The sequence below is a fragment of the Pterocles gutturalis genome, unplaced genomic scaffold, assembly GCF_000699245.1.
Source record: "Pterocles gutturalis isolate BGI_N339 unplaced genomic scaffold, ASM69924v1 scaffold44426, whole genome shotgun sequence".
Taxonomy (NCBI): Eukaryota; Metazoa; Chordata; class Aves; order Pterocliformes; family Pteroclidae; genus Pterocles; species Pterocles gutturalis.
In genome coordinates this window covers 1,487-14,762 of record NW_010107041.1, presented here as the reverse complement: position 1 = coordinate 14,762, position 13,276 = coordinate 1,487, and the positions used below count along the sequence as shown (strand labels likewise).

General features: G+C 47.8%; 1 protein-coding gene across 1 annotated transcript; it reads right to left on the bottom strand.

Annotated features, from left to right (window-relative positions):
* Positions 1–3,008: 3,008 nt before the first annotated feature.
* On the bottom strand, positions 3,009–12,860 carry LUZP1 (leucine zipper protein 1). The gene is made up of 3 exons (XM_010087966.1): positions 9,702–12,860; positions 4,628–4,792; positions 3,009–3,047 (listed from the first exon to the last, which is right to left on the bottom strand). Exons 1-3 carry the CDS (start codon positions 12,858–12,860, stop codon positions 3,009–3,011), a joined length of 3,363 nt encoding a protein of 1,120 aa, XP_010086268.1.
* Between the last annotated feature and the right edge of the window lie 416 nt (positions 12,861–13,276).

Here is a 13,276-nt window from a genome sequence, read left to right as displayed (position 1 = left end):
GAAGAAGCGTTGGTAGCACCGTGCTAAGCTGGATCCATGCCAAGAAGAAGAGAGGGAGAGGGCTGGTGGATGTGTGCGGGTACCCAAGTGGGATGCTGACCACTGTCCCGCAGCAGGACTGGGGTCATCACTGGGAAGAAAGCCGTATAGATGCTGCTCAAAGTGATCCTCATCCTCTTCAGTGCATATGTGCTGTCCGGCTGTTTGTAAAACTACGCTGCAAGTCCTGGGCAGCAGTGACACAGGGGCGGCGGGAGGCCCTCCCAAATACGCTGCTTCTCTACGAGACTGAACTGCAACACCAAGCAGGTCGTCAGCAGTGGTTCTCCCACAGGGACCTGGGATATGGTATAGGTACATATGGAGAGCTGCTTAGCAGCAGGTTTGGGAATGTAGATGGAGGTAAATAATTCCTGCGATGTCTGAAGAGGCAGGTACGTGCCAAGATGCCTCCCAAATGCAAACACCCAGTTTAAGGAAGCAGGTAGAGCAGGAGGGGTTTGGGCCCCTCGCTGCAGAGCAGCTGCACTGGCTCAGAGGGGTTTTCCAGCAGCATCTCCCACGAAATGGATGGAAGAAGACCTGAGGCAGCATTTTAGGTTATGAAGGGAAAAATTTTCGTTAACATGAAAACAGGGGCAAAGAGCCAGAATGTAGCATCCTCAGGCTGGCAGAGGTGCGCAAGCAAGCCAGCCCTGCGAGAGCACGGCTGAGGCGCGGCGCTCCGGTCAGGCTGCAGGTCTGTTCACCAGCTGGGCAAAGCCTGCAAGCTTGCACGGGGAGGCAAGGGAAGCTGATGCCATTCGAGCAATCAGCCTCAGAACTGTCTTGTTTTGGGTGGTGGTGGTGACCCTGCCATACAGGTCAACTCTGAACAAAGCAGCGCGTTAAGGGTGGATGTTGCAATTTCACAGGCTTGTTAGAAAACCAAAAACATCCATTGTGGTTTCAGACTGCAAAATATGCACTGATATTCAAGACTTCCTGCTAAACATGGGGCAGGGGGAGGCATTTCAGAAATCTGAATTTAACTTCAGAATTTCAGTTTCTTTCAGTTTGGATTTTGAGTTTAACATTTTTTCCCATTATACTTGATATATTTAGCCCATTCTCTACTAGCACTGCCATGTCATGAAGTGGTAAGAGATAGCAGTTGATATAATTTATTTTAGTATAATTTAATTTTAAGATTATTAGAGCTTAGTTCTAATTTAAAAGCATTATCTTTTTGTCTTGTTATGCAACTTGACACTTATACATGTCATGAAAAAGAATAAAATGAATGGTTAAAAATATAAATTTGGGAAACCATCTAAAAATTGGAAAAAGAAACACTTTTTTTCAAAAAAGTTTTTTTCCCTTCCTCCAAACAATCTTTATTAAAAAAAAAAATCATGTTATTGAAACACTTGCTTTTTCATAAATATTCTCTAACCAGCTCTGCTCTTCTGATTCATTTGCCTCTCAGAACTGAGGCATATAATTCCCAGGGACAGGAAGGAGCTGTGACATACAGATGTGTGTGTACGGGCAGACACACGCACACTGCTGCGGTAGCTGCTCGGCTGGAAGGTGAGAGTGGGGGGTGCAACACAGACATGGGAGCTGCTGGGTCGCAGCTGTTCCTGCAGCACTGCCGAACCTGATAAGGGACCTTTTCCCTTCTGCAGCACTGTCCTTGTCTCTCTGCAGAGAGAGGCGTCACTGGGAGAGCTCAGCGGTGTTTGTGTACGGGACAGGAAAACCACGGGCCAGCCCTGCAGCTGGGTGCTGGGATGTAAAGGAAGGACTGGCAGAGCTCCGACTGTGATCCAGATGCAATCGCTTTGCTCAGGGAAGATGCTGCTCCAATACCTGAGCACCTCTCACAGCTGCAGGCACAGTGTCTCCTTCAACAGTGATGCCATCTGCAGTCAGTGGCTTGTGGGCACTGACAGGGCAACGTACCTCTGCAGCAGAAGCAGTCTCTGACCACACTTGGCTCCAGACAGAGCAGATGGGGTGGTCCTGAAGAGGTGCACAGACTGAGGCTGCCTAGGTAGCTGTGCTGAAGCTCAGCTTAGGGTCCAATCCTGCTGTCTCCACCCTGTTTTTTGGAAGGAACAAGGACATTCTGCTTGTCTGCAAGGAAAAGCACTTTCTTCTTCTTCCCTTGGAGCTCAACTGCTGAGAACAAGCAGCAGAGATGTTGCCTGCAGAGCGTGATGGACATAAAGCTTCAGGTAAAAAAACCACCCCAGTTCAAGTCAGGAGGACATTTCACTGCTGCGTGAACTATTGTTGGCTTGGCTCGGTCATCAGTGGATGACTTCTTGGTGCAGGATCTCAGCTGGTGATGAGCAGGTCAGGCAAAGCTTGTTGCAGAGACTGACAGCAACAGGGAATAAACTGCTTCTAAACAACATTTTCTGCTCTCCTTCCCTCTTATATAAAGCAACCAGTGGGGAATGGTTTCCTCCTGCCTAGAGACAGAAGGTGATGGGAACACAGGTACTGAGTTGACCACAACCCAAGCCAACATGGGTGTATTAGGAGAAGACAAACGCTCCCAGGGAACTGAAAGCTTTCAGTTTTGGAGCTGTGTAGGTCAGCTGTCAGGGGCTGGTGGACTGTAGTCACAGGGATACTTCTGGGATCTTGTCTACATGCAAGTGATTAACAAGAAGTTCTCTCTTGTCCAGGGAGTACCATCGTTCACAGAGTGGCTATGCAGTCAAGGTTTCCACATGGAGACAGACTATCATCCTATGCAGAAGATTAAGATTTCAGGTACAGAGATGAAAAGTGGGCGTCCCCTGAGCAAAGTCTCTGCAGCTGCCTCTTCAGCACTGAAGAAAAAGAATTCACTGGTAAAGCTCCTGTACCTTGAAAATTGCATTAGAAAACTGGTTTCAGGCTAGTTGAAGCCTCTGGAGAGTTCACAAACAGGTGTGACGCCCATGAGCCTGGTACTGTCCTGTCTCTTGCTCCACTGTGCAGCACGTTCTTTGAGTGGAAGACAATACGACTCATCTCCGAGATGTTGTCCGGCAGACATGGGAAGCATCCTGTAAGAGACAACCCCACAGCATCAAAGACTGTCCAGGACCCGCAGCTGCCTCTGGCAGCATTTTTGCTCTGGGGAAGAGTATCATGATTGCCCTTAGGCAGCCATCCCAAAGTCCATGAGGTTCCTAACTGGACGGTGGGGCAGGGTAGGGCAGTAGCAGGATCAGTTTGGAAGATACAGGCTCTGCCAGCATTTCCAGTGGAGTAAGCCCAAAGCAGAATGACCCAGCCGTGCCCCACACAGGCGGGGCCTATCATCTTTTTTATGCTGCAGCTCACCCTGCACCCACTTCCACACCCAGGATGTGGATCTTGCGAGATGCACAACACCTGACAACACGGAGAAGATGGAGCTGATCTAACGTCAGAGCACATCCCCATGTGCAAGGTGTTCAGGCTCCTGGTACAGTCAGTGGAGGTCTGGGCAACACAGAAGATCCAAATGATGGTGTATATCTCACAGGGACCTGACGTCACCCAAGTTTTTATTTGCTGTTGACCCAATCTGCGCAAAGGAAGCACAGCACCGCCTCAGGTACAGGAGCATGCATCTAGCCAGACAACTGTCACTGTGGGTAACACCTCTCGGTGACCACACAGAGCACTGCTTTCGTGTCCCTCTCCTCAGCCACCAACAAGGACAGAGTCAGTTCACTACTCCCTACTGCGAACATTACCTATCTCTGAATGCCAGTCTGCAAAGCTCAGCTGGGACCATGTCCCTCTGGGCTCTTAATTTTGTGCAGCTTCACGCAGAGGTATGACTATGTCGGCGTCTCAGCAGCCTCGCTGCAGTCCTGCTGCTCTCACATCAAGACTCAGCACCTCCTGTGCCTGTCCAGTAAGATACACCCGACAACAGGTTTGAGGTTTTAAGATACTTCCTGCTGTGGGTGATCCATAAAGGGAAAGACGGACTTTGCTCTGGCAAAGAGGGAATGCCAGGAGAAAAAGAAAGTCTTTTGTTCAGATATATGCATGGCTGTGCACTTAGGAATTAAAATCTGCCCAGACCCCTATCTCCTCTGAAGGGAGCCCCCTGTGAAGAGGCTGGAATACACATTTTTTTTCATATTTCAGGCAGTAAGTCATAGTCACTGTAATGTGGGCCATTTTCCACTTCTCTGTGTGTTTTAGGAGGCAGAGCAGCATGTATGAAGCAACAGACAACCACTCTAGTAGTACAGCAGCCGGCTGAAGCAGGTAAGTCAGGGGCTGATTCTGTATCTCCAAATGTGTTTTTTTTCCATTCCTGGCTGTCCAGTGTATGCCAGAAGATGACTAGATGCAGTGCCTCTTATTCCACGGAGAATGTTTTTAGCCATAAAGCTAGCTGAAACAAGCTTAGAATAGAAAAATAAGCTAGTACTTTTTTACCAGTGTAGAAAATTAGTAATTTACCAAGGCAAGACAGTAGACACTCCACCTCTGGGCAGTGCTAATTTAAGACTGGATTTCTCCTTATAGGTTAACATTCATTTTGGACAATTTCTCCAAGATATGTCTCTGGGAGGCCAGTTCAGATATTGGCTTCTTGCCTTGTAACTCTCTTTTCTGTGTGGGCCTTGACCTCACATACCTGCTCCTCCGCTTGGAAACCCAGTGGTGTGTGGGGGCTGGATTCAGGGTCCTGCAGCTCTGCTTTGATGGCCAGCCTTTTCCCTGGTGTGTCAACCTGTGAGAGGTACTCAGAAGAGCCGTATTGTTTTCTTCTGGAACTGGGCACAAAATCTTTGCTTTCATCCTGTGTGAAGGAAAATAAAGAGGGTTGGGGCAGGGGACTACAAAGGGCTCTGGAACAGCACGGGACTCCTGGTCCTGGGTGCGCGGCGCTGGCTTGAGTCCCTTTGGCAAGGAGGGACTTGGGCCACCAGGCCAGGTCTGGCATGTCCTCACTTATGTGCTATTTCATAAAGATTTTTTTTGTTAAACCATCCAGTAATTTTAACCCAAGTTATGGGTGTGGAATCTTCTGGTCAGCTGAGTGACCTGTGCACAAGCCTGTGCTCAGGCTGACTGGCTGAGTGCTCATGTCCACTAGGGACTATCAGCAGAAAATTCCATGGTTTAGTGACTAAAGCAGCTTCTTAAAAGTATTAACTCTGAGTTTTAACTACCAGGGGTGGGGGGTGGCCAGCTACTGAATCTCCCATTTTTCTTGGCAGTGATGATGTGACGTGGGAGTGTCCCACGCTGTTTTCCTGCTATAGGCATCTAAATGGCACTTTAAACTCACTCATGTTTTCTTGCATGTCTGCAGAGACGTTTATGGGCTCATACCCTAGGATTTAGACACCTCCAGTCTGCCTTAGGGCTGGCTGGGGCATCCGTGTCTTACTGAGGCTGTACCCTGCGGTGACTCACGGCGGGTAGGAGTCCCTGTCACCCTCCAGCTCCCTGGGAAGATGGCAGTGCTGGTGCTGGCTGGAAAACCTCCTTTATCCACAAGTTCCAGCACACCGTAAAGCACCAGCACATCAGAACGAGAAACAAACAAAATCATTACGATGGTGAACTTACAATTGTAATAACGTGATCAGCTACTGGGCAAAGCGCAATGGCTGCACTGCTACTGAAGGCTTTCTCAGCTCTGCTCACTTCGGGGATGGCGTGGTGTCCACCGAAACATGCACGGCACAGCCCTGTGAAGGGGCTGCAGGTGCTGGTAACAGGTTTGGACCCTGCCCTGTGGCAAAAGGGATAGCAGGCAAGGGAGAAGCAGCAGCCCCCGTGCCTGGCAGAAAAGCATCTCTGGGATGGACACTAAGCTTTGACGGCCTCTCAGAAAGAAGCTGTGACATCTGGTAGGTCTGAATGGGCAAACATGTGCCCTGAACTGGTCCCACTGTGGGTGACATCCAGCAAACACTGGACCTGACCTCCCCCTTGTGATCTAAGCCCTACAATAGAAGTGAGAAGTGAGCAGCAGCAGCAGCACCACCTCAGCGAAGAGGCACAACACAGGGACAGGTTCCACAGAGACCTCCGACCAACTATGGGCCGGAGATTACCATGGTGGGCCAGGCTGCTCCTAAAAGTGAGGCGATAATTTTATGAATGGCAGGCATCTCGATGTACCCAGAGAGCTTTGCAGGGGCTAGGCACCTCTGTGTTTCTGCTACAGGAGTTGTCTTTAGAGATGATGCCACTGGTTGAGCATATAGGAGCTCCCTCCCCTTGGGCACCTGACAGTGTTGGTCCATCTCTGCTGTCAGCAGCGTGAATTTGTGACTACCAACCCAGATACACTGCTCTCAAAGAGTTTCACAGGTCAAGAGCTGAGCCAGGGACCCTCAGGCTGGTCACTCCATGCGTCGGCCATGCAGACCAATACATCCTGGTGCCACAGCAGAGCCGGGTCAGGGCAGAGCTCAGCATGCTCCATGCATCCCAAAGGACAATCAGTCACTGACAGGCACCTGGGAAGTTGCTCTGAACAGACCGTGACCCCCCAGGATTTGCACAAAACAGAACAGAACCCTTGGACAAAGTCACTGAGATCCAGGGAGAGATGAAAACACTGATGTGGCATGGCTGGCTGCTTAAGTAGAAGCTTATGTGGAGTCAGCAAAGGGGACATGGAGATGGATGGATGTTCTATCAGACCCTAAGCAGAGGAGAGAAGGGGCGAGAGGCAGCACGTCCCTGGATACTGCCAGGAAGACTCTTCCATGAGCGCCACCCACCATAAGAAGGTATGCATAGCTTCACTTGAAGAAAAGCCTACCTTTAAGTTTCTACCTAATGTACGCAGCACACAGCCCAACTCCAGTCATATTAATGTCATAGCCACGAGAAAAATGAATTAAGTGCATTCATCTTGCATTGCTGTTTGCTTGTCTGCTCGCTGCCTGCCAGTGCTTTTGGACTAATTCAGACTTTTCAGCAGTCAAACATCACACCAGCGAAATACCGACTTCATTATCTGAAACAGAAAGACTGCTTGAGGTCTTGCATCTCCTCAGGTCTTTCACGGGAGCTGGGAAAGGCTGGCTGCAAGCACTAGAGGGAGCTGGTGATGGATCCATCCCTCAGCACCTACTGCTCTCTGGGTCTCTCAAAGCAGTGCTCCAAAGGGCTAATGCTTCTGTAGCAGAGGTGCTGCTAAGAGCTGCCAATACCTCCTGTACCTTCGTTAGGGACATTTGCCTAATCAGCAGTACACAAATAGAAGGCTGAAATTACACCTTGTGCTTTGGCATCTCCTTGCAAGAATTATTTCCAGGTGCTCAGTTTGGATCTGTCCTGAGCAACGGGCTGAGGCAGGGGCCAAGCCTCCAGCTTGCTTTGAGCCTCCTGCTGTGCTGCAGCAAATGGCCAGACATCATGAGCATTTCCTGGAAGAGAAGATGTATTTTGGCAAAACCAGCACAGACCCTGTGTCTCCCAAATAGGATTCTTACGGCAATTTCAGGCTTTGGATAGTGGAGCTAGGAAGAGGGAACAGTGATGCCTTCCCAGGAAAGCTGAATGTGCAAAGTCAGCAACAGATCAGTGCCAAGCCTTCTGCCAGAGAAACAGGTACATCTTTAACTGAAACACAAATCCCATCAGAAACAGACTGCTTGTGATATGAGGCATATTATAAGCCTGAAGATACCCTTCAAAGGCAGATATTTTGGAGTTTGGTTTGTTTTTTTTCCAAGCGCATATGCAGTAATTTGAGCTGCACAATTTGGTGTAGGTACAGCCTTTCAGGGTAACTTCATGCTCCTCATTTACAAGCTAAAAATATATTTAATTTCTGACCAAGTATTCAGTTTGTGACTATGTGGTGTCAAGGTGATTTTATTTTAAAGAAGTATGCTGCAGAGAAATTCCTAACTCAATACTCAGCAGCCCTGTGTGAACTAAGCACACGATCGCTTTGCTGACTGCTTGTCACTTCAGACACAGGCAAGGCTAATTCATCAGGGATACCCAGGCTGACCACGCAGAGGTCAGGACGCACTGTCAGGTACTCTTCAGCTGCTGTTGCAGGCACACCGCATAGCTTGCGAATTTGATCTGACAGTGACCTTGAGACCACCTGCAGAACGTACTGTAGAGCAACTCAGCCCTGGGTGGGCTGTTAGGGGGAAGATGGGAAAGAAATATGAGTGCCCACCCTTGAGGGCTCCATGACCGACCACATGTGAGCCCATCTGCAAATGGAGAGTTCTTCAGCTGTGAGAATGGAGGCTGCGGGTGCTGTGAATTCAGACTCTTGGGATAAAGGGAGGCCCAGGGAAGGGTCTCCCATTTCCCAAGCACACAAGCTGCCTTTATCCAGGACAACTTCACTCATGTCAGTTCTGCCTGGATTCATGGAAGAGAAGTACAGACTGCCTTTGACCCAGGAGTGACCCTGGGCAGGGAGATGATCTTGGCTTCGAATCTCCCACGCTACAGGTGGGACAGAAGTGGGGTGCACACACCCTTGTCCCTATGACTTCCATCACCTGCTTCAAGCACAGCGCCTGGGTGATGCCATTCCTAGGCGTCCCCTTCAATACTGGGAATTTAGGTTGCTCACTGGTGATGAAGAATGGCAGACCTCATGCCTTAGGTCCCTCCTGTATTGTCAGCATCCAAATGTAGCTGGAAGACCAACTTGCACTTCATAACACCAGGCAACAGACTCTCTGCAAAGCAAAGCAATGGTGCAAATTCTTCCGGGCTGGTCATTGCCAGAGAAGTGGAAGACAAGTTTTACAAATGTAGAACTCCTTTCACATCTTCACCACCTCACCTTTGTCAGTGCCAGTCATTCAGTTATGAGCCTATCTGTCAGCTGGGCTCCTCTTGGAGACTGGCAATGGCAGCAGCTGCTCAGAGCAGCTCTAAGTTTTACTGCTTTTTAAGCAGAGGCAGGAGCTGCAGCATGAACCAGCCTGGGGGTTAATGGACTGGAAGAGCACTTGGTGCCAGAGAGCTCGCCTGAAATACGATGGAGGCTGCAGCTCCGGTGACAAGTATATCTCTACCAGAACAACTGTCTGCATGTGTCAGCCCTGCTTTGAGGGACTCCCCTCACTGGTACCAGCCAAAGGAACAGGAAAAGAGCACAGCCATCCCTGTGGCTCTTGCTTCTTTTCAGGTGGCATAGTGACACAGACCAAGAAGGGAGCAGCCCTGTGTAACCAGCCACCGCTTGTCTGTTTAGGAGATGCCGGGGAAGCATTTCCAGACCAGAGCTGAACGCTGGTTTCACATGGCGAAACCATGCAGCTCTTAACCAAAAGGAGATAGATCTCTACAGCTGCCACTACAGCTACAGCTCTACCTGAGGCACGAACTACTAAAATCTGCTCATTTCCATCATTTTTTCATTACTACTCCAAGTTGACAGCGCCATGCAAAGCCTCTCTAAAAAGCATACCATGTCCTACATAAGCTGTGACTATGTCTTCTCTGATCTTGGCAAGACCAAATGCTTCTATATAGTTATTCACGTGGCATTACAAGACCCAAACAGATGGATCTAATTTCAGGAAGTCTAAGTCAGGTACTTCACATATGAGATGCTTCACCAAAGATAGCAGGAGCTGGGAGAGGGCAGCACTTCAGGAAATAAGCTGTAAGAATTTCAAATCAGGCACCCTACAACTCGTAGGCAACTTGGAAAACCTCATCAATTGACAGACAAAGGGTGTTTAACAGAGGATACTTACAGGTAACGTGGTCCGGTGCCAAGCAGAAGCTGCAGTAGGATCACTCGCATAGCTCCGACGTGTTAGCAGTTCCGATGCACTCAAGTTACTTTTGGTCCTTCGGGACCCCAGTTCAGGGACACTCCAGGAATTAGCTGTGGCGCTGGTCCTTGCTGAGGTGTGATCCAGGGAGTTTGTTCTTGCACTGTTCCCTTCCATTTCTGAGAGGTCCACTGAGGACCTACACATGTTTGTAGTACTGGAAGCTGCACTTTTCTCCACTTTGGTTTGAGAATCCTCCAGGGAATGTAAGCCTTGTCTTGTTCTCCAGGAACTTCTCACAGTGACATGTTTTGTTTCGAATGAAGCTACGTCTGAAGAGCCATGGCTCTTCCAGCTGATTGTCTCTGAAGGTGGCTCACTGTTCCTCTCGGTGAGTTCAGAAGTCTTTATCGTAATGCTGCTTCTGGAGACCACTGTTTCTGCTTTACTTCTCAGTGCTGCCTCTCCAATCCTGTCTGTCTCAGATGATTTCAGAGCACTTTTATTAATCGATATCTCGAAGGGTGTGGTGAGATTGTTTGTTACTGGTGAAGGCTCATTTGGAGCAACTCTGATGTTGCTAGTGGTAACATGCCTTTCCTTTGCTGCTATATCTGTACTGCCCCTTGGAGCTGTTGGCTCAGAAGGGAAGATTGTGATGCTACTGGTCATTTTATTTGTTACCATTTTAAAAACAGACTTCTGTTTCTCCGACTCTGCCTCAGAAACAGTCCCTCCCATAACTGCCTTCATATCCTTTTCAACAATTGCAGGTTTAATGACAGCTTTTGATCTCAGAGCTTCTCTCGGGCTGAATGACCTTCTGGATTTAGATCCTGCAGTGCTGGCATCTGATGGTTTTATACACTTGGTGGAGTCTTCATCGTTTACAGTGTTTTTGTCATTTTCAAAAAGTGATGCTCTAAAAACTCCCCTGGAATTGGAGAACTGCTTGGAACTGACTTTCTTTCTTGTCTCAAAATCTGACTGAGTGGTTGTTTTTTTGCTTCTTCCCAATTCTTCATCCGAATTAAGTTTTTCCTGATTACTCTGCATGCTTTTGGAGTCTGTTTTTAAGCCAGCATTTACATGATCCAGTACTGAAGCTGAAGACTGCTCTGTGTCTTCTTTATCAAGACCTGTGAGAATCTGCAGAATGTCCTCCTGACTCCTGGAGTGATGGGAACGCTTTGTTAGTGTTGAAGGCTTCCCACTTTCAAGCAATGTGTCTCTGAGTTCTTTTTCCTGGGAGATTATTGCTCTTTTAGCCCTCCCCTCCAAGGGCTGTCTGTGTGATGCAGCCAAAGTATTCGCTGCTTCTGCTTTAGAGCCTGTGGAGTCTGACACCGACACATGGGAGGAGAGGTGATACCTGTATGCTGAAGCTGTGCCATTGGAAGAGGTGTGATTTCCCCTGGCGAGCAGCGTGTCCCCTGAGCAGTCATTGACTTCTGCCTGACTTGTCTTCAGCTTCTCGGCCAATGAAGCCACTGATTCTCCTTTGCTTGACTTTTCATCCCGTGCATCAGCACCGGTTTGGCAGTTGCCACGGAGCACCTGAGATGGCTTTTCAGCCTTGGATCTCAGGCCTGTGTCACCAACAGGTTTGGAAGGTGCTTTCCAAGATTTCTGCTCCTGTGCAGCAGGAGGATATCGGCTGAGGACAGACGGCTGCTCTTTTGATCTCTTCCCCTCATTCTGGACGCTGCAGCCTTCCTTCTGACCAGAAGAAAAAGCAGAAACTAAAGATTTCTCTTCCAGTTTTTTTGTATCTGTCACAGCAGTGTCTGAAATGGCAGACACACCAGATGCTTTTCCTGCTTTTCTGTTCATTAAGCTTGGACTGGGCACCTGCTTGCCACTGTGACTGTAGCTGTCATTATTGACAGAGAAATCTCTGTTTCTTGCTCTTTCCCGGCGCTGTGGTGGTGAGAACTCCCTTGGCTTGTGCTTGGCAGCCGTCAAATCAGCTGTGACACCTCTGTATTTAGGTCTGTCATGTTTTCCCCTGCTAGAAAAGCTTGTATCTTCATTTTCGACCTCTCCGTTCTCCAGATCTTTCTGTTTCTTTATTTGCATCTTTATTTCTTCTAGCTGACCTGTTAACAGCTTGTTTTTGTTCTGTTCACTCAAGTAACTGTCTTGCAGGTCATTGTTTTTGGCTCTCATTTTTTTAAGTTCGTCTTCTAAAGATTCAAAACGTTTGATCTGAGTTTTAAGTTTCTCAATTTCTTGGGTGAGATCTTTCACTTTGTTATCTTCCTGATTTTTATTCTTTTGGTTTTCTGATTTATTCCTGGTTTCATTTTCTACATGTTTCAGGTAATCCACACTTCCCTTCCTCCTGGTCTCCTTAGAGGGTAACACTGAAGTCAAGTCATCTTCAATTCTCAAATCATTTCTGTCCAGGAGATTATTTGATGACCTTTCTAGCAAGTTGGATGCATTTCTAGTTTGATCCGCCCTATTTAGTTTATTGTTTTGTTCTAGTTTCTGTGTTAGTTCTTGGATTATTTTTTCATTCTGCTTTTCTCTTTCATTAAATTGCTTTCTTTCAGTGATAAAGCTCAGCGCTAAGGATTTCAGTTTTTCTAACTCACCTGTTAAGCTCTGCTCAGTTTTATCCAGCCTGTCCTCAGATGCTTCCAGTTCTTTCACTTTCACTCGAAGCATTTCTAATTCTGTAGATATCTTTTTGGTCAAGTTCTTTTCTTCATTGAGGCTAAGACACAGCTGCGTACAGTCGTTCTTGCTCCTGCCAAAGGCCTCCTCCAGCTTCTCCAGCTCTGCCATTCTCCTCTGAAGGTGTTCGATTTCTGACTTCAGCTCTCGAGTGAGGCTCTCTTCTTCTTCAAGTTTTTCTTTCATTAACCGGCAAAGCTCTTCAGCCTTCCTAATTTCTTCATCCTTGCCTTCAATCTTCAGCACTCTTTTCCTCAGGGCTTCAACATCAGCCAGCATGCTGGAGTTGCTGCCTTCTGCCTGGATAACTTTGTCCTGGAGGTCAAGCAGCTCATCCTCTGCTTTCTGCAGATTTTTGGTTGCTTCCTCCAGTTCATCAAGGCGGCGACTAAGACTCTGCAATTTGAATCGTAGGTGCCGATTTGAGGTTTCCTTGTAACCTGTAAATTCTGCCATGTTTATTTTTTATTCCTTTTAGGTGGAAGCTTTGCTTAGTCTGGCTGAATGGAGTGGTCTTTAAGACCTTGTGTATTCCTGGTATGTTACTGATTCTTTGAACAGAGGCAATCTCAACCTGAAAGAAAAAATGCTTAAAATCAATATAAAGGCTCAGAATATAAATATTCCCACTGTATAAGTTAGACTATAAATGTTTATATAAACCATTTTTTAATTAAACATATTTCTGAGTGCTAAATTAGGAGAAATGAAACTGCGGAGAAGGTCCACAGTCCATCTTCTTTGGTTATTCTGGGTTTCCAAAAATATCCTTTTCCCAATAGCTGAGGGAAGGAAACGCCCTCCTCTGCTGGTCTGTGCAGGCGGTGTGTGCACGACCAGCAGACCCTCACCCCAGAGCTCAACACTCAGTG

Excerpts from the sequence above, each read along its gene's own strand:
- LUZP1 (XM_010087966.1), bottom strand. The coding sequence starts at position 12,860 with ATGGCAGAATTTACAGGTTACAAGGAAACCTCAAATCGGCACCTACGA. Across the intron at positions 4,793-9,701 it reads GGCACCGGACCACGTTACCT|GATGAAAGCAAAGATTTTGT; the intron begins GTAAGTATCCTC and ends TCCTTCACACAG. Across the intron at positions 3,048-4,627 it reads GTTTCCAAGCGGAGGAGCAG|GATGCTTCCCATGTCTGCCG; the intron begins GTATGTGAGGTC and ends TGTCTCTTACAG.